The 21,771-nt window shown below is 43.3% G+C and overlaps 1 protein-coding gene across 7 annotated transcripts in view; it reads right to left on the bottom strand.

The window, feature by feature from the left end:
- Positions 1–21,771, bottom strand: part of CSMD2 (CUB and Sushi multiple domains 2) — a 664,749-nt gene that overhangs the window by 519,750 nt on the left and 123,228 nt on the right. For all 7 annotated transcript variants that reach the window (XM_054538082.2, XM_054538100.2, XM_054538088.1 and 4 more), the window contains exon 3: positions 18,755–18,867. In XM_054538082.2, the coding sequence (XP_054394057.1) occupies positions 18,755–18,867 (113 nt within the window). The remainder of the gene's footprint in view (positions 1–18,754; positions 18,868–21,771) is intronic.

Raw genomic sequence — 21,771 nt, 5'->3', positions numbered from 1 at the left:
AGCAATGCAAAACAACACAAAGCTCCTGACCCCAGGAAGCTCACATTCTTGCAGAGAAGGACAATAAGCAAATAAATAAACAGTCATAGCATATGTCAGGAGGTGATAGGGAGTGACAGGTAACAGGTGCTGTGTTACACAGTGTGGTCAGAAAAGGCTTCTCAATCAGAAGACACATGAGCACAGAGCTGAATGGAACCAGGGAGAGGGCTTTGGGGCCACCGGATACAGGCAAGGGGAACAGAATGTACGGAGGCCCTGAGGCTCAAATGTGTTTCACCTGCCCTGTCCCCTCCACTTCCCAAGACTAGCTCCTGGTCAAGTAATTCATTACCAAGCCCAGTCTGTTTACTCTGCAAATATAGCTGGATAAAGGTCTTGAGGGATAACAGGAAGCGGAGAGCTGGAAGGAAGTATGACAGAGCTGGGAAGCAAAGCCACTGTCCATGAGATGGGTCTCAGGCAGCAACAATGCCCTGAGCAAGGCCAGGGCTGGGGACCGCAGGCTCAGGGAGATGCCCCAGCATCATGCTGCTGGCCCACCCGACTCTCGCAGGCCTCTCCTGCTGTGGGGTAGGCATAGGCGAGTGGGGCAGGCCTGGAGAACTGTGCAGGGCTTATTTTCAGCGGGAACATAGTGGAGAGAGTGTGGGCTTTGGAACCAGACTGATTTTTAAACTGTGCATGACCCTTAGGTCCTGGTTCATCTCAGGCAAGGTAACTCACCGCTCTAGGCCTCAACTTCCTTATCTGTAAAATGGGGATCCTAAGGCCTTGCTCACGAGGGGTGATGTGTCGGTTGTCTATAAAGCCCCCACCCTTGCATTGCTGAGCATGTCGAAGGTGCTCGACGAGTGCCAGTTCCTTTGTTTTCTTCATCTCAGAGGCCCTGGGCTATGGACCCTGCAGCTTGTATGAGGATAAAGGACTGTGAAACAACGCCTATCATGTAATGGCATCCACAGGGGAAGGAAAGGGATGCCATCTGTCCACCGCCAAATCTCCAAATCAGAATCTCCTACCTAATGCGGTAAGTGCTTTTCTCTCCTGCTGTTAAAATGAAATGTCAGTGGGTTCAACTCTCAATTATTCACATTAATAAAGGAAAAGGTAGAAAGAATAATCCAAAACAGTGGTTAATCACTCCCGAGTTATTCATTAATGCCAAGAGGCGGGACTGAAATATTCAATTTGACACTTCTGTTTGGAAGCCTTCTCTCCCCACTGATGCTGGGCTCATGGGTTGGGAAATAAGTCACCCCAAGGAAGAGGTGGCAGAAAGGCATGCATCCCCTAAACCTCTAGGGCTAGGGTCAGTGGGGAAGCTCCAACAGGGTCACCTGACCCAAGGGCACGGGAAGGAGACAGATATGCATGTCCAGCTACGGTCCCTACCAGAGTAGCAGTTGAAGGACAACCCTCTCCCCTTCTATCCACGCGGAAGAAATCACATCCAGGTCCCCACCCAATGGTTCTTTGGTACCAAGGGGTCCATCCTGGGAGGGGCTGGGAGTGGGCTGGCAGTGGTCCTGAGTTAGCCATGTTTGGGGGTCTCTGGGCCCCCCTGCCTTGAACACTGTTATGGGAGGCAGGGTCAAGCCTGGGGCACCCTGCTGCTTCCCGTGAAAAGGGCGTTTATCAGCTAAAGACCTGTGCTAATAAGTGTTAAATAGAGTTCAATGCAGAAAATTGAGAAGTAATGAGACTTGGAGCCGAGAGAATAAATTAACAGGTGATCACATGGTTAAGAGTCTCCACCTGAATGCTGAAAAGGAGGAGTCCTGACCATCAGAGAGCTCTGGGTCAGAGAAGAGGTCGGAATGATAAATACACCTCAACTGAGGCTAAGGGGTGGTTAGGAGCAATTAAGCAGTTACCATATTTCATCGGTTCTAGGGTGCAAGCTTTTCCATATTTTAATATCTCTGAAATTAAGATGTGTCTTATAGTCAATAGCATGTCACACTTTAATTGGCAATATTTTTTCTTTCTTAATAGTATATCAACTAAAGCTGGATCTTATGACTGGGGGCATCTTAGAGTCAGAGAAATATGGTATCAGGTACCTTGAGCCTAAATCTCTTTTCTTGCCTGGGCCTTTCATATGGGGCAAGACGATCATTTATCCATTCACTTGTTTAATCGGTATTTGTTGAGCATCTACTATGTGTCTGACCCTGGGCTAGGCACAACTGTGAAGAGTGATTGTAATAGCTTACACATCCACTTAGTGAGTGTTTATTCTATGCCAGGCATTATTAGGAGCACTTGATGTGTTACCCCATTTCTTCCCTACAACAATCCCACAGAGTAGGGTTTATTCTTATTGTCCTCCTATGATAAGGGGTCAGAGGAGGTTAAGTGACTTGCTCAAAGTCACATGCTGGCTACTACCTGGAAGAGTTGGGAGTCAAGTCTTCCTTTAGACCCTGAGCTCTGACTTCAATGCTCTATTGAGTGTTCTTCCTGTCCAGAAGCACACACAAGAGTAGAGAAGGTAAACAAGGAACAGAAAATACACGAGTGATGCACGTGATAGAAGAAGAAGTGCAGGGAGCCAAGAGGTAATAGAATAGGGCTGTTGTGCACAGGGGCAGCCTCTTGGATTTAGTTTAGGCAGAGAACAGAAGAGAAGAGTTGGGTGGTAGTGGTGAGGTGGTTCAGGAGAGGGGACTCAGTGTGTTTGAAAGATAAGTGGGAAGACAGAGTATGGTGCATCTGAGAACTGCAAGGGGGTGGAGGTAGGGCTGATGCCGGAGGTTCTGATGGCCAGGTAAGGAGTCTGGACTCCATCCTGGAAGCAATTAAACGGTTGGGTTTTTTGTTGTTGTTGTTGGTTTGGTTTGTTTGTTTGAGACAGAATCTTGTTCTGTTGCCCAGGCTGGAGTGCAGTGGCACAATCACAGCTCACTCCAGCCTCAACCCCCTGGGCTGTAGTGATCCTCCTGCCTCAGCCTCCTGAACAGGTAGGGCTATGGGTGCATGCCACCATGCCTAGCTAATTTTCTTTTTAATATTTTGTAGAGATGGAGTCTTGCTATGTTGCCCAGGCTGGTCTCAAACTCCTGTCCTCAAATGATCCTCTGGCCTTGGCATCCCAAAGTGCTAGGATTACAGGTGTAAGCCACCACACTCGAATGATTTAAAGGGCTAAACGCTTTAACCCAATTAAAGGGTTTCAAGTGAAAGCTCTCTGAGATCTTTGCTCCCAAGCATCCAATGAATCTCTGAATCTTTTGTTGGATGGTGAATGACCGCAGACTCCCAAGAGGACGGTTCTGAAGTAAAGCTCCAGAACCTTCAAGTTGTTAAAGTTGAGTACTGCAAAAGTATGCCCAGGAAGAGGGGTGATAAGGATTAGAACACAGCCTATATGCTATCCACTGAGCCATATGCTCACAGGACAGTGTCTTCTCAGAGTAGCAACTTTTGTGTTGCACAAAAGCCCTATATAGACTAGTAGGGATCCCGGTCAGGAGATGCAAGCAATAGCTACCATTGCAGGACCCTCCTACTTTGTGGCAGGCCCTAGACTAAGGTATCATGGTGGCAGAGAAAACAAAAAAGTGATAGTTCTTGCCCTTGGACAGCCATAAGATTTGACCAAAGGTTTTGTCAGGGGAAAGAATTGTTTTTTTTCACTCCCATAAAACCCACCATGCCTTGTTATATTAGCTTCCTTTTACTGAGTGCCTACTATGTGCCAAATGTCACCCTAGGTTCTTTCTAGACCTTGTCATTCATGCTCACAGTCCTCTTGAAATGGAGAGAAAATTACCCCATTTTTCATAGGAGGAGTCTGAGAGGTGTAGTTCCTTTTCTAAGGGCATACAGTGGGGATGTGGCAGAGCTCAAACTTGATCTCCAGTAACCTAACCAGGCATAGAGAGCAATTTTCTCCATGTGGTAGAGGAATTGGTTGTTTTTGAATAGCAACTCTGTGCCAGGCACTTGTCATGCACTGACTCCTTTAATCCTCATTACAACCTATTAAAGCGGGCATTATAGTTTCTGTTTTGCAAAAAAATCATTTCAGGGAGGTTGGGAGACTTGCCCAAGGTCTCACAGCCAGCCTGAGGGAAAGCTAGGGTTTGGATCCACATCTCCTGTCTCCTGGGCTTATGCCCTTACTTCTCTCCCAACATTTTTAGGTTTCAGAGCTCCTCGAATGTAGGGGCCACTTCTTATTCATTCTTGTATCCTCAAAGCCTACTTTGGGACTGATATATAGCAGGCATTCAGTAAATATTTGTTGAATGAATGAAGAATGAATGAATGGGGACAGAGAAGTGAAGCAGAGGTACACTGTATCTGCAAGCAGGCAGCTGCCTGAGAATGCTCCTTCCTCCTCATCACTGTTTCTCCTGACACCCTGACAGGAAGAGGGTCAGGGCACTAGAGTTTGGCATAATATCATCTTAAAGCTATGTTAATACTCTTCCCCAAAGGGGTAAAATATTACTATGCATGATGAACTATTTGTGGGATTATTGAGGACGTGATATGAAAATCATCCTGATTCTCCACTTATTGAGAAGTGCTGCCCAATTTGTCTCAAATGTCACATCTCTATGTATTAATTTGCTACTCCACAGTACTGATTAAAATGAATGTTCTCCAACTCCCAAGGCAGAGCCATCGGAAATGGAACAGGTTCACTCAGGAAGCACACACCATCCCTCCTGAGCGGAGGAAATGGACATCTATCACCTCCCTCCCTGGAGGAGGGCATTGGCCTGCTGTTCTGCTGTTCTGGCCTGGAGTGGCTTAAATGCTGCAAATTGCATATTCAGTGTATGTCTATCTATATATATGTGATCAAATGGCTTCCATTAGCCCAATTTTGAGATGTCTGCATAATGTCCCAGAATTGGGGAACTCTTTTGGAAGGAGGAAATTGTCTGAGAGGCTGAGGCCGAGAGAGAGAATCAGCAGGTCTAATTACAGGAAAAAACAAAACCAGGAAAGGCCCATTTCTCCCATGCACTTGGTTCCAATTCCATCTCTGGACCTCAATTTATCTGCGTGCACAGTGGCATGATCACCTCCAACCTACTCCCACCTCCAAACATCACAGAAGTACACTGTGTTCTGAAGCTTGCTCCTAACCTGCGTCTCCTGGTACAGCAAAACAGGCAGCTCCGGCTCCATCTGTCCATCCCTCACAGATGAGTCTGTCTGACCCTGTTGCAACACGCTGTGGTCCTTATACAGAGATGATATTACTGATCTTCCATTGGTAGCAAAAGCATACCAGGGTTTTGTTTTTTTTTTCCAGAAGTGACACTAAGTGGAGCATTTCTTCTTTCTCCCTGCTCCCCTTTGGGAGGAGAGATAGACTAGGGAGAGAGCACAAATTGTGACAATGAAAATGAAGCTTGGATGAAAGTCAAGGACTGCACACAATATGTGCCCAGTAAATATTAGCTCAATGAATGAAGAAATCTCTACCATCAACTTAATGTGTGAGGTCAACCTCTCTGGGCTGTTTTTTTAGGTGAACTAGGGGATCAGAGGTGGCCACAGGGCATCTGTAAACTCCCTGTGAATCTTATGGAAAAGAGTTGTATTTGTGTGAGTACGTGTACATGCATGTATGTGTGTGTGTCACAGTTTTCAAATCCATGACCTCAAAAGCCTAGGGCCTATTTGACTTCTTACTAGGACCCTTAGCTCTAAAGCCAACATCTCTGAAACAAAGAGAAGAGGCCATGAACAGACTAAGTTCCTGGTTTGGCCTCATTAGCTCCCATCCACCAGGTGACAAAGCCTGAGACTTCATCCCTATCCAATGGACACAGGCTCAAGCAGTGCCAGAGGCTCATGAATATGAAGAACACTCTGCTTCTTCCCTCCAAAAGCCACGGTCTGGCTGTAAAACTAGACACACCACGAACAGCTGGATTAAGGATTTTATGCAAACTCTGGAGCCAGGGTACTGGGGTGGGGCTGGGATTGTGAGCTATGAAGTTGACATATTCCTTCCATCCCCTGAAATAATCCCAGTCAAGTAAGGTTAGGATGAGAGTGACTTAATTAATTAGCTGACATTTATCAAGTGCTGACAGTTTGCCAGGTCCTGTACTGAGCACATCTTGTGACTTGTGCATTCTCTTCCTTAATCCTCACAACAGCTCTAAGAAGTAAGTATTATTCTTATCCTGATTTTACAGGCACGGAGGCTGGAGCTCAATGAAATGACATCACTTGCCCAAGGTCAACCAGCAAGTGAGTGACAAGATAGGATTTGATTCCAGGTATCTGAATTCAGAACCTGAGATCTTAATTCTTGTACTATGCCACCTCTCCCCTTATGGTTACCAAGGAGTCCACAAAAAATAAGGGAAAATAAGGGTACATCATCCTTCTAAGATTCTTCATATAGATAGTTAGCGGAATAGAACAGGTCTGATTTTTAAGGAAGCCTATAGTTTGATAGTGAGATGCCCAGATCACAGTTAGACTTAGCTAAACAAAGAAATACCTGTTTTGAGAGCTAGAGTATTAAGTAGATCTAATAGACTGAGACCCAACACTCAGAGATGGGCTCTCCTTCACAAAAGTGTCAGAGTGCACGAGATCCATGCTGCTAAAATGCAGAGGTGCAACCAGGATTAAGCACCAAAAACCTGCAGAGACTCTTCCCTCATTGGCATTTCTGATCTGCTCATCACGCTCGCTTACCTGGCGATCAGTCTGGAATAATCGGAAACAATCCCATGCAAGAGTTGGGAGCTGTGTGTGGGGAAGGTGGGAAGTCTGGGGCTAGGGTGAGAAAAAAATGTCCAAATGGCAGGAAGACTGGAAACATCAGATAGAGACACACTGGGGGTAGAGTGGGGAAGATGCAAGCTTCCATGAACTCAGACAGAGTGACACATAGCGAGCATCAGAGAGCCAAAGACAGAAAGGGAGTCACAGAAACCAAGATCAACACAACTGGGTTCCAGGAGGATTTAAAAATAAACAGTAAAATAAAACTAAAAGAATAAGGTGAGCCTTTAAATGAACATTTATCTAATCTTCACACAGAAAAAGCCTTTCCAAGCATGGCACCAAAAATAGACAGCATAAAAGAAAAATTTAAAAATTAAAATGTAAAATAAGTGGCATAAAAATGAAAACTGCTGTACCTCTAAAGGAAACCCATTACATTAATATCCTTAATATGCAAAAAGCGCTTACAAAAAGATAAGAAAAACTCTAACACCCGCATGGAAGAGTAGGCAGAGACCAAGAGAGAGGATTTATACAATTATCAGTACATGGCCAGTAAGTGATGACAGGTGCTTCACCTTACCTATAATCAAAGAGATGCAAATTATCACAACAAATGGGATGTCATTTTCCACCCATTTTAATCCATGAAACTGACTTAAAACTCAACAACATGTAACACTGGCAAGGTGGGAGGAATGGGCTCAGGCCTGCTTGTGCACTGTTGGTAGAAGTGTGCGTTCGTATAACCTTTCTGAAGACACGATGGAATTATGTATAAAATGGAAAATCTACATACTCTTTGACCCAGCAATTGCACTTCCAAGAATTTATTCTTAGAAGATAATTAGATGAGGGCTTAAATTGTATGTACAACGATGTTCTTCACCTAAATGTCCACAGAAGATTACTGGTTAGATAACTATGGTATATGCAAACCACAATGGCTTCCTCAGTGATGTTCATTAGAAAGACAAATCAGGGCTACTTTTATTAACACAGAAAAATGTTGGCCTCATTAACCAGATTACAGAATTGCACAGATAGCATAATCCCAAGTGCACACAGATCCACACCTGTGTGCATATGTGTGTGCGCAGAGAGATGTCTAAATGTGTATTCATTGGAATGGCAGAACTAAGGCTAGACCTGGGCAGACAGCCCTAACTTGGCAGAGCAGGACATGGGCAGACGTGGGAGTCAGGAGGAGGAGGAGGAGGAGGTAAGTGGGGCGAGGGCTCCTGGGGCCTATTTTCAGACTCCGTGCTGAAAATGGGATTGTCAGATCTAGCAACTGAAAATGCAGGATGCTCAGTTATATTTAAATTTCAGGCCCAGTGTGGTGGCTCCTGCTTGTAATCCTAGCACTTTGGGAGGTCAAGGCAGGCAGATTGCTCCAGCTCAGGAATTCGAGACCAGCCTGGGAAACATGGTGAAACCCTATCTTTACCAAAAATACAAAGAAATTGGCCGGCTGCGGTGGCGCATGTCTGCAGTCCCGGCTACTTCAGGGGCTGAGGCAGGAGGATGAACCCAGGTGGTCAAGGCTGCAGTGAGCTGAGATTGTGCCACTGGACTGAAGCCTGGGGGACAAAGTGAGGCCCTATCTCAAAAAAACAAAAAACAACACAACATAAAATAAGTATATTTGGGGTATACTTACACTAAACATTATTCCCATTTCAAAAATTTGAATAATTTAAAATTCAAATTAACTGAGTGCCCGGTATTTTATCTGGTGACCCCAGCTGAGAAGCTCAGGAACACATCTCTTTTTTTTTTTTTTTTTTTTTTTTGTTGTTTGACATTATCTTTAACTAGATATCACAAATACATAATGAGAACCGCACTTTTCTATTTCAATAAAATATGTCAGGTTTTTTTTTTCTTTTAATTATGATTATTATTATTATTATACTTTAGGCTCTACGGTACATGTGCGCAACGTGCAGGTAAGTTACATATGTATACATGTGCCATGCTGGTGCGCTGCACCCACCAACTTCTCATCTAGCATTAGGTATATCTCCCAATGCTATCCCTCCCCCCTCCCCCCACCCCACAACAGTCCCCGAAGTGTGATGTTCCCCTTCCTGTGCCCATGTGTTCTCATTGTTCAATTCCCACCTATGAGTGAGAATATGCGGTGTTTGGTTTTTTGTTCTTGCGATAGTTTACTGAGAATGATGATTTCCAATTTCATCCATGTCCCTACAAAGGACATGAACTCATCATTTTTTATGGCTGCATAGTATTCCATGGTGTATATGTGCCACATTTTCTTAATCCAGTCTATCATTGTTGGACATTTGGGTTGGTTCCAAGTCTTTGCTATTGTGAATAATGCTGCAATAAACATACATGTGCATGTGTCTTTATAGCAGCATGATTTATAGTCCTTTGGGTATATACCCAGTAATGGGATGGCTGGGTCAAATGGAATTTCTAGTTCTAGATCCCTGAGGAATCGCCACACTGACTTCCACAAGGGTTGAACTAGTTTACGTCCCACCAACACTGTAAAAGTGTTCCTATTTCTCCACATCCTCTCCAGCACCTGTTGTTTCCTGACATTTTAATGATTGCCATTCTAACTGGTGTGAGATGGTATCTCATTGTGGTTTTGATTTGCATTTCTCTGATGGCCAGTGATGGTGAGCATTTTTTCATGTGTTTTTTGGCTGCATAAATGTCTTCTTTTGAGAAGTGTCTGTTCATGTCCTTCGCCCACTTTTTGATGGAGTTGTTTGTTTTTTTCTTGTAAATTTGTTGGAGTTCATTGTAGATTCTGGATATTAGCCCTTTCTCAGATGAGTAGGTTGCGAAAATTTTCTCCCATTTTGTAGGTTGCCTGTTCACTCTGATGGTAGTTTCCTTTGCTGTGCAGAAGCTCTTTAGTTTAATTAGATCCCATTTGTCAATTTTGGCTTTTGTTGCCATTGCTTTTGGTGTTTTCGACATGAAGTCCTTGCCCATGCCTATGTCCTGAACGGTAATGCCTAGGTTTTCTTCCAGGGTTTTTATGGTTTTCGGTCTAACATTTAAGTCTTTAATCCATCTTGAATTGATTTTTGTATAAGGTGTAAGGAAGGGATCCAGTTTCAGCTTTCTACATATGGCTAGCCAGTTTTCCCAGCACCATTTATTAAATAGGGAATCCTTTCCCCATTTCTTGTTTTTGTCAGGTTTGTCAAAGATCAGATAGTTGTAGATATGTGGCATTATTTCTGATGGCTCTGCTCTGTTCCATTGATCTATATCTCTGTTTTGGTACCAGTACCATGCTGTTTTGGTTACTGTAGCCTTGTAGTATAGTTTGAAGTCAGGTAGTGTGATGCCTCCAGCTTTGTTCTTTTGGCTTAGGATTGACTTGGCGATGCGGGCTCTTTTTTGGTTCCATGTGAACTTTAAAGTAGTTTTTTCCAATTCTGTGAAGAAAGTCATTGGTAACTTGATGGGGATGGCATTGAATCTGTAAATTACCTTGGGAAGGATGGCCATTTTCATGATATTGATTCTTCCTACCCATGAGCATGGAATGTTCTTCCATTTGTTTGTATCCTCTTTTATTTCCTTGAGCAGTGGTTTGTAGTTCTCCTTGAAGAGGTCCTTCACATCCCTTGTAAGTTGGATTCCTAGGTATTTTATTCTCTTTGAAGCAATTGTGAATGGGAGTTCACTCATGATTTGGCTCTCTGTTTGTCTGTTATTGATGTATAAGAATGCTTGTGATTTTTGTACATTGATTTTGTATCCTGAGACTTTGCTGAAGTTGCTTATCAGCTTAAGGAGATTTTGGGCTGAGACAATGGGGTTTTCTAGATATACTATCATGTCATCTGCAAACAGGGACAATTTGACTTCCTCTTTTCCTAATTGAATACCCTTGATTTCCTTCTCTTGCCTAATTGCCCTGGCCAGAACTTCCAACACTATGTTGAATAGAAGTGGTGAGAGAGGGCATCCCTGTCTTGTGCCAGTTTTCAAAGGGAATGCTTCCAGTTTTTGCCCATTCAGTATGATATTGGCTGTGGGTTTGTCATAGATAGCTCTTATGATTTTGAGATACGTCCCATCAATACCTAATTTATTGAGAGTTTTTAGCATGAAGGGTTGTTGAATTTTGTCAAAGGCCTTTTCTGCATCTATTGAGATAATCATGTGGTTTTTGTCTTTGGTTCTGTTTATATGCTGGATTACATTTATTGATTTGCGTATATTGAACCAGCCTTGCATCCCAGGGATGAAGCCCACTTGATCATGGTGGATAAGCTTTTTGATGTGCTGCTGGATTCTGTTTGCCAGTATTTTATTGAGGATTTTTGCGTCAATGTTCATCAAGGATATTGGTCTAAAATTCTCTTTTTTTGTTGTGTCTCTGCCAGGCTTTGGTATCAGGATGATGCTGGCCTCATAAAATGAGTTAGGGAGGATTCCCTCTTTTTCTATTGATTGGAATAGTTTCAGAAGGAATGGTACCAGCTCCTCCTTGTACCTCTGGTAGAATTCGTCTGTGAACCCATCTGGTCCTGGACTTTTTTTGGTTGGTAAGCTATTGATTATTGCCACAATTTCAGCTCCTGTTATTGGTCTATTCAGAGATTCAACTTCTTCCTGGTTTAGTCTTGGGAGGGTGTATGTGTTGAGGAATTTATCCATTTCTTCTAGATTTTCTAGTTTATTTGCGTAGAGGTGTTTGTAATATTCTCTGATGGTAGTTTGTATTTCTGTGGGATCGGTGGTGATATCCCCTTTATCATTTTTTATTGCATCTATTTGATTCTTCTCTCTTTTTTTCTTTATTAATGTTGCTAGCAGTCTATCAATTTTGTTGATCCTTTCAAAAAACCAGCTCCTGGATTCATTGATTTTTTGAAGGGTTTTTTGTGTCTCTATTTCCTTCAGTTCTGCTCTGATTTTAGTTATTTCTTGCCTTCTGCTAGGTTTTGAATGTGTTTGCTCTTGCTTTTCTAGTTCTTTTAATTGTGATGTTAGGGTGTCAATTTTGGATCTTTCCTGCTTTCTCTTGTGGGCATTTAGTGCTATAAACTTCCCTCTACACACTGCTTTGAATGCATCCCAGAGATTCTGGTATGTTGTGTCTTGGTTCTCGTTGGTTTCAAAGAACATCTTTATTTCTGCCTTCATTTCGTTATGTACCCAGTAGTCATTCAGGAGCAGGTTGTTCAGTTTCCACGTAGTTGAGCGGTTTTGAGTGAGATTCTTAATCCTGAGTTCTAGCTTGATTGCACTGTGATCTGAGAGACAGTTTGTTATAATTTCTGTTCTTTTACATTTATTGAGGAGAGCTTTACTTCCAAGTATATGGTCAATTTTGGAATAGGTGTGGTGTGGTGCTGAAAAAAATGTATATTCTGTTGATTTGGGGTGGAGAGTTCTGTAGATGTCTATTAGGTCTGCTTGGTGCAGAGCTGAGTTCAATTCCTGGGTATCCTTGTTGACTTTCTGTCTCGTTGATCTGTCTAATGTTGACAGTGGGGTGTTAAAGTCTCCCATTATTAATGTGTGGGAGTCTAAGTCTCTTTGTAGGTCACTCAGGACTTGCTTTATGAATCTGGGTGCTCCTGTATTGGGTGCATATATATTTAGGATAGTTAGCTCTTCTTGTTGAATTAATCCCTTTACCATTATGTAATGGCCTTCTTTGTCTCTTTTGATCTTTGTTGGTTTAAAGTCTGCTTTATCAGAGACTAGGATTGCAACCCCTGCCTTTTTTTGTTTTCCATTTGCTTGGTAGATCTTCCTCCATCCTTTTATTCTGAGCCTATGTGTGTCTCTGCACGTGAGATGGGTTTCCTGAATACAGCACACTGATGGGTCTTGAGTCTTTATCCAATTTGCCAGTCTGTGTCTTTTAATTGGAGCATTTAGTCCATTTATATTTAAAGTTAATATTGTTATGTGTGAATTTGATCCTGTCATTATGATGTTAGCTGGTTATTTTGCTCGTTAGTTGATGCAGTCTCTTCCTAGTCTCGATGGTCTTTACATTTCGGTATGATTTTGCAGTGGCTGATACCGGTTGTGCCTTTCCATGTTTAGCGCTTCCTTCAGGAGCTCTTTTAGGGCAGGCCTGGTGGTGACAAAATCTCTCAGCATTTGCTTGTCTGTAAAGTATTTTATTTCTCCTTCACTTATGAAGCTTAGTTTGGCAGGATATGAAATTCTGGGTTGAAAATTCTTTTCTTTAAGAATGTTGAATATTGGCCCCCACTCTCTTCTGGCTTGTAGGGTTTCTGCCGAGAGATCTGCTGTTAGTCTGATGGGCTTCCCTTTGATGGTAACCCGACCTTTCTCTCTGGCTGCCCTTAACATTTTTTCCTTCATTTCAACTTTGGTGAATCTGACAATTATGTGTCTTGGAGTTGCTCTTCTCGAGGAGTATCTTTGTGGCGTTCTCTGTATTTCCTGAATCTGAATGTTGGCCTGCCTTCCTAGATTGGGGAAGTTCTCCTGGATAATATCCTGCAGAGTGTTTTCCAACTTGTTTCCATTCTCCCCGTCACTTTCAGGTACACCAATCAGACGTAGATTTGGTCTTTTCACATAGTCCCACATTTCTTGGAGGCTTTGCTCGTTTCTTTTTATTCTTTTTTCTCTAAACTTCCCTTCTCGCTTCATTTCATTCATTTCATCTTCCAGGGCTGATACCCTTTCTTCCATTTGATCGCATCGGCTCCTGAGGCTTCTGCATTCTTCACGTAGTTCTCGAGCCTTGGTTTTCAGCTCCATCAGCTCCTTTAAGCACTTCTCTGTATTGGTTATTCTAGTTATACATTCTTCTAAATTTTTTTCAAAGTTTTCAACTTCTTTGCCTTTGGTTTGAATATCCTCCCGTAGCTCGGAGTAATTTGATCGTCTGAAGCCTTCTTCTCTCAGCTCGTCAAAGTCATTCTCCTTCCAGCTTTGTTCCGTTGCTGGTGAGGAACTGCGTTCCTTTGGAGGAGGAGAGGTACTCTGCTTTTTAGAGTTTCCAGTTTTTCTGCTCTGTTTTTCCCCCATCTTTGTGGTTTTATCTACTTTTGATCTTTGATGATGGTGATGTACAGATGGGTTTTTGGTGTGGACGTCCTTTCTGTTAGTTTTCCTTCTAACAGACAGGACCCTCAGCTGCAGGTCTGTTGGAGTACCTGGCCGGCCGTGTGAGGTGTCAGTCTGCGCCTGCTGGGGGGTGCCTCCCAGTTAGGCTGCTCGGGGGTCAGGGGTCAGGGACCCACTTGAGGAGGTAGTCTGCCCGTTCTCAGTCTCCAGCTGCGTGCTGGGAGAACCACTGCTCTCCTCAAAGCTGTCAGACAGGGACATTTAAGTCTGCAGACGTTACTGCTGTCTTTTTGTTTGTCTGTGCCCTGCCCCCAGAGGTGGAGCCTACAGAGGCAGGCAGGCCTCCTTGAGCTGTGGTGGGCTCCACCCAGTTCAAGCTTCCAGGCTGCTTTGTTTACCTAAGCGAGCCTGGGCAATGGCGGGCGCCCCTCCCCCAGCCTCGCTGCCGACTTGCTGTTTGATCTCAGACTGCTGTGCTAGCAATCAGCGAGACTCCGTGGGCGTAGGACCCTCTGAGCCAGGTGTGGGCTATACTCTCCTGGGGCACCGTTTCCTAAGCCCGTCGGAAAAGCACAGTATTCGGGTGGGAGTGGCCCGATTTTCCAGGTGCCGTCTGTCACCCCTGGAAAGGGAACTCCCTGACCCCTTGCGCTTCCCGAGTGAGGCAATGCCTCGCCCCTGCTTAGGCTGGCGCACGGTGCACTCACCCACTGACCTGCGCCCACTGTCTGGCACTCCCTAGTGAGATGAACACGGTACCTCAGATGGAAATGCAGAAATCACCCGTCTTCTGTGTCGCTCGCGCTGGGAGCTGTAGACCGGAGCTGTTCCTATTCGGCCATCTTCAGGAACACATCTCTTGTTGCCTCCATGGATGACCCACGCCAGCCTGGGAAGTTCCCACATCCTCCCCTGCCTCTGGCTTAGCTCCAGTTTACCTGCCTGTGAAATGGAGTCACTAGCCTCTGCCTTACTCAAAGAGTTTTTCAGAAAAGCCACGTTAAAATTCCTGGCCATCAAGCCCTAAGCTGCACACAAAACTTCCCTGAGGCCCAGCATGTACTTCTGTAAGATGGATAGCAATGTCTGTCCACAGGGTTGTGGTGGGGGATTAAATGAGATAATGTATGTAAAGTGCCTGGCATACAGTCAGTGCTTAATACAGGTTGATCCCCTTCTCTCCCATCCAGCTGCTGCAGCCCACGCTCTTGCCCCCGGGGATTACAAACCAAGCACCTTCTGTCATCTCAGGGTTTGACTACTGGCCTTTTTGATCTTTTCCTTGCAGCGGCAGCAGCCGTGGGCTGACACTCATCACCTGACTTCACCTTTCTCCAAAATCCCTAGCAGCAGTTCAGTTCCTTATCTACACTTTTCACATTCTGGATGAGGGTGGAGGAGGATCAAACTCGCTTTGATAGCAGACATTTGGGGATGTCAGCCAAGGGGAGCTACCAAGAGCAGGGGGCCCTGATGCCATTTTGAAACGGATACAACAACATCATGAATAGAGAATATAAGGAAACCATCCTGACTGGGGGCAGCCTAGGCTGGAAGTGGGGGCCTCTCCTTTGAAGCCTGTCTGTCATTCTCCCTGCTTGCCACCCAGCACAAATGTCCAAGGGGACTCTGCAATGGAGGAACGGGGCTGAGCTCCTTCCCTGAGAGCCAAATCTTCATAAATTCCTTTTAACTAGTGAATCTCCCCTTCTCCACCCCACAATGAGGCTCAGAGAGCTTAAAAATCTGCCCAAGGTCACCCAGTGAGTCAGGTATGGGTTCAACACGATTCAGTTGCCTGTTGAATAAGCTCAGCGATAAAGAGATCCCAGGGCATATATCAGGTGGGTATGCTCACAGCAGTGGCTGCCCCTACTCATGCCTCCCACCTTCCATCCTTGTCCATCCACCGTGGGTGTTCCAAAAGTGAGTGCAACTCACATTTGTCCAGATGCATGAATTTCCACATAGCCCAGTCCCAAGTCAAATTAATGAGCTTCAGTGATAGCCACAGCCTTGGCTTATGGGTGTCTGACTCCTTTGTTAGCATGGACACCTGTGACCCACTTTACCACACAGTACAAAACAGCCAGCCTGCAAAGTTTGCAGAAACCCTGCAACAGGTGACTGCATAGAGACTCACTCGGCTACAGCAATCTGTTAGCATTGGTCTAGCCTTTGCAGGGGCCTTGCCTACAAGGCTTTATTTCCTTACTGCCAATGACTTAGTGCCAATGACTGACATCATTATGTAGCTGAGGTGAAACAGGCTGTCATTCTGCCCTGTGAGTCTTGCTGTGGAATGTTGAGCATTCTCATGCCTGGACTGCCTCACCTGTGCCAGGCAGGTGAGAGGAGGGATCCACTGGCCTCTAATTTATCCCTAATGTTTTGCAATCTCTTTTGAATCACAGACCTCTTTGTGAATCTGATGAAAGCTCCAGCTCAGCTCTGTCCAGTAGAATTTTCTGCAATGATGGAAATGTTCTGTATCTGGGCTGTTCGACACGGTAGACAAGCCACATGTGGTTGCTGAACATTTGACACAAGGCTAGTGTGACTAAGAAACTGAATTTTAAATTCTATTCAATTTTAGTTAATTTAAATGTAAATAGCCATATGTGGCTAATGGCTACTGTATTGGACAATACAGCTGTAGACCAGGGGTAAGTAAATTTTTTCTGTAAAGGGTCAAAAAGTAAGTATCTCATTGGCTTTGCATAGGGTCTCTGTCATAATAGCTCAACTCTGCAGTTGTAGTGCATGAAAACAGCCACCAAACACATGTCAACGAATGGGCATGGCTGTGTTCCAATAAAACTTTATTTACAAAAACAAGCTTCTGGCTAGATTTGGCCAGGGGGATCTGAGTTTTCTAATGCCTGCTGTATATTCTCCCTAGAAAAAGATACACCCACCCTCAGAATTTTTGTCACTAATGTCATGGAGTTTACAGACCTCCTGTTGCCCAACTACAGACCCTGCTCATGATTTCCAGGTGACAGTGTCTGTTTTCATGGGACTCTGAATGTGCCCTCAGATCTGCTCTGCTTAATGAGAATTGCTTGTGCCCCTAACAGGGCAGTGTGGTCAGGGACACCTTTTTCCTCAAGCCTCAGGGAAGCTAGTGCCTCAAAGATTGACCAGGACTGAGAAATGAGGGCACCATGAGAGCCTAGGGCCCGGCCAGTTCCCCCATGTGTCAGTCACTCCCAGCATCTTTGCTGGCACCTCTTCTAGTGTCCCTGACCCTGTCTCCCTTTCCCTGGCCCCGGGTCCCAAGTGCAGTCAATGTCCCCAAGGCCAACATATTGTGGAAGGAGCTAATGGCCAGAGAGACTTTAGGAAGCTTCTGAAGAGGCCTCTCTTAGTGAGGAGCTTGTTGCTCAAACTTGGAGAGAATTACTTTGGATTCAGGGCCAGGGTGAAGGTATAAAAGGATGACAAAAATCATAGACTTGACATTAGTAGGAACTTTTTTTTTTGAGACAGAGTCTCATTCTGTCACCCAGGCTGGAGTGCAGTGCCGTCTTCCAGGTTCAAGTGGTTTTCGTGCCTCAGCCTCCCAAGTAGCTGGGATTACAGGTGTGTAACACCATGCCCAGCTAATTTTTGTATTTTCAGTAGAGATGGGATTTTGTCATGTTGCCCAGGATGGTCTTGAACTCCTGGCCTCAAGTGATTCACTCGCCTCATCCTCCCAAAGTGCTGGGATTACAAGTGTTAGCCACCACACCCGGCTGAGATCTGATCATTTTTTAAAAAGAAATTAGGCTATTTCAGGAATCCTCACTTTAAGGACAGGTCAGTCTTTGTCAGGAGCCCTCAGTTAAGGTAAAATAGAGTTATGTCAGAAGCCCTCAGCAAAAGGCAGGTGGAACTTTCTCAGGAACCTTCTCAGCAACCTTTAGTTAAAAATAATTGAAGCCTTCCCAGGAGCCCCCAGTTGCTCAGGTTAAAGCATCAAACCATCTCCCCTATACCCCCTGCCACCAGGGGTGGTTTTTTGCTAAGGAGGCAGAACTTGTCCTCTTTATGCATTACACCACTGGCCAAGACAGGGAGTATCTGTTTCTGTATTGCTAGAGCTTCATTCAAGAAAGCATCACTTACTCTTTAAGTTCTCAAACAAAGGCAAAGGCAAAAAAAAAAAAAAAAAAAAAAAAAAAAGCTTTTGGATATCTGGCATGCTTTACTAGGGTATTATGTCATTACTGTTATTAATTATCATTAACAGTCTTAAAATATGCCTATTAATGATCTTAACACAAAATAACAGTGCAGGTCTTAGCCAAGAGTGGCATAATTATCTATTAATGAGATGTAAATTTCCCAGGGAAATGACAGAGATCTAGAAGTACCACCTTCTGAACATAATAAAGTTAATAATAATAATAGTGTATAATCTGAAGATATTAGTGTTAATTTGAATTCTAACACCATATTTAAACAGATTGAGAGAAGTACAAATTATTTGCATAGCGCAAACCAAAAGCCCCTAATCCAGGCTATTAAGGAAAAATCGATTGTTCTTCTCTGAATGATATAAAACTGACTCTTGGCGGTCACTGTCTGGTGTTTTCAGCTGCTTATTTTATTTCTTTTACTTAGGATTTATGTGTCTTTTATTTTCAAAAACAACCTGAGGTACCTTATACAATGAAGCCCAATATAAAACAGAATTAAAAAAATAAAAACACAACAAAACCCAGTTAAAGGGGACAGAGAAGTAGATGTTACCAGGCCCTTAGGATAAACTACTGCACATAAGCTTTTATTTCAATTCTCAGTTTCCTGGGAACCAAGAGGGACAATTTAAGTAACTGAGTTACTGGTTAGTAACCAGCCTTGTTAGGACAGGCGCAAGCTCTGGGTCTGAAGAACACTTCCCTGCATCTGTGAGCAATGCAGTCCTGCTTGTGGCTATTAGGACATCACATCTCTGGCTCCTGTGGCCGATGAGGGAGGTACTTACCTTCATAGGTGGCGTGAAAGCCTTGGGCACTGACTGCATAGTCGCTGATGAGACGCAGAGAGAGGGCGGTGGCTGCACTAACAATGGTGGCTGGCAGCTGAAAGCCTGTGAGCCTGAAAGACAAAGAAGTGGATTAGGGAGAATGACCCCCTTGGGAAAGTACACCTCCATGAAGCATTTATTGAGTGCCTGCTGGATACACAGTGCTGATCTAGGCATATAGAGGGTGTTCAAAGACAAAGTGATTCTCAGCAGAGGTGATGAAAACCAACAGGCTTCTGCCCCAGAAACATGAGGAAGTGACTCCCCCAAAGCCATGGTCTAATCCCCAACCTGGAGGCTTGCCTGCTTCCTTTGTGTTTCCTCTTTTCTCCTTTTCTGATTTCTTTGCCTGTCTCCTCTCTTTCTGGCTGAGGTCCTGTGAGGTTCTGGGTATAATTCCCCATGAGTTTACAACTAACAATTGCCAGTAGACAATATTTATTCACATAGTAAGGGAAATAGAGCCAACTCTAAGTAGAAGAATGAGGATGCTTCTTATCATAGACTTTATCCTTTCAAAGGAATGTCTACTGCTTTTATAGAAATAAGTGCCTATTAGTTTTTAAAGAAAGCAAAAAATAAAAAACCAACACAATCTAGAAATAATTATTCCTGACAGTTGACATGCAAAGAGATGGTGGGATCAATAGATGGAATCATATTCAATGAAATAATTTCATACAAATGGGATCAAACTGTGCATGCTATTAAAATCAAAACGTTTAAATTTTCTTTCTGGAATTTAACTGAATAAAAGGAAACAGGTGTGAAGCTAAAGGAATTGTTGAACCTGAAATAATATGCTTTTAGCACAAGATAATCATTTTTAAAGATTCCTCTAAGGGAAAAAGATACCACTGAACACTTGGGAATACATTTAGGAAAGACCTTGTCCACTGCTGGGCGTCCATGTATGGTGACCCTCACAGGGACCTGATTGTGCACACAGGTCATAGTGAGGTGGCCAGTCTCCTACACACCTTTGTCCTTAACCCCCTCTAAGCCTCAGCCTGCCTTACCACACCCAGGTAGGAATCTAGGAGGAATTTCAAGGTTCAACTTTGTCCCCATTTTTAGGTAATTTGAAATATCCATGGTTCTCCTGGATGCCGTTGTATACCTCCCACTGCTATACAATATCTTGATGCCCAGGATATCCACTGAAGGGCATGAGTATTGGGCTCAGATGAGTTAAATCAGATATTTGTTAACAGACATTGTGAAAACCCTTAAGCTAGATGAAGCCCTTGCCCTTTCCACCATCCTAACCTTGTGGGATTCATGTTAACTCAGAATAGACTCAAGAAAAAGCAAAGAAAAAATGATCAAATTATGCAGCAGGCAACCAAATAAGTTTCAAGGGCATCTTCTCTTCAAATATAAACACATCCAGCAAAAGATCCCTACCTCACCCCATATTCATACACTCTCTCTCATCAAAAATGTATACATAAAATAATGAAATCATACATATTATAAGGAAACAAACTTTGTTTAATCATCTTATGCTGGGGAAAGGCCTTCTAAGCAAGACATGCAGAGGACTCTTTGCACCTACTTGCCCTGTCGGTCTTCCATGGGAGCTGTCCATGGCATGGAGTTCTGATAGGTACTCCACCTGCCCACTAGCCACAGAGCTGGGTAAATGATCAATCACGACATACTATCCCTCATTTTTATGGACTGATTCAGGGTATGGGGAAGAGGGAAGAGACCGTACCACCCAAGCAGAGTCATTCTGAGTCCTTCTATGGGATATAATATACAGATTGTGAAAGCCTTTTATTTTTGGACCTTAAACACTACAATATAAGCTTGAGACTCCCAGCAGCCTTTTTATCATCACACAGAGACTATCTGCTTTAGAGAAAATGATATCGCCAGATAGATATAAATAAAAGCTGAGCAGTGGCAAGAGAAGAGAAACAGAACCCTGATGATGTATTTTTCAGATCCTTAATCCACGTAGCGAGATTTATCTCTTCAATACCCAGTTACATAAGCTAACGTTCTTTCTTTACTTTCTTTTCTTCTCAAACTAGCTTGACTTGGTTTTCTATCTCTTGAAATTGAGTGCTAATGGATACAACATGAAACCCCAGAGGCCTTAAAGGAAAATATTGATTAACAACTACATGAAAATTAAAAGCATGTATGTGTGACAAAAAACTGTAAAAGATAATGAGAAAAGTGCAAACTGAAAGGTTATGAATATGTGACAGTAGGAGGATTCGTATTTATAACCTAGAAAAAGTTCTTACAAATCAGTAAGAAAACGGTAAACAGCTAGGAAAAAAAGAGCAAAAGATACAATACAAATTAATGATCCACCTAATTAATATAAAAATGTGAACACTGAAACCCCAAGACTCATTTTTCACCTATCTAGAGTTGGCAAGGGCTAAGGAAAACAGAACCTGCACTTAACAACAGGATAATAAGGAAATACTACAAATTATACACACGCATTTGACACATTAAATGAAATGGGCACAAACTTGAAAAGCACAAACTACCGTAAGTTTCCCAATATGAAACAGATCACTTGAATAGCCCTATAACTATTAAGGAAATTGAATTAGTAATTTTAAAACTCCCAAAAAAGAAATATCTAGGCCTAGATGATTTCACTAGAGAATTCTACCAAACATATAAAGAAGAATTAACACCAATTCTACTCTAATTTCTTCCAGAAAAGAAGAACAAACATTTCCAAACTCATATTATGAGGCCAGTATTACCCTGGTACCAAGCCAAAGACAATACAAATAAAGAAAAATGAAGATCAATATTTCACATGAATACAAACACAAAAACCTTAACAAAATATTGGCAAGGGGAATTCAGCAATATATAAAAATATTTATACACCATAACCAAGTGGGGTTGTGTCTAAAGATGCAAGGCTGGTTCAACATTTGAAAAATCAATCAGTATAATCTACCATATTAACAGGCTAAAGGTAGAAAAATCAC

The sequence above is a fragment of the Pongo abelii genome, chromosome 1 (genome assembly GCF_028885655.2).
Source record: "Pongo abelii isolate AG06213 chromosome 1, NHGRI_mPonAbe1-v2.0_pri, whole genome shotgun sequence".
Classification (NCBI taxonomy): domain Eukaryota; kingdom Metazoa; phylum Chordata; class Mammalia; order Primates; family Hominidae; genus Pongo; species Pongo abelii.
Note: the sequence above shows the minus strand (reverse complement) of the source record. Positions and strands in the feature narration are given on the sequence as shown.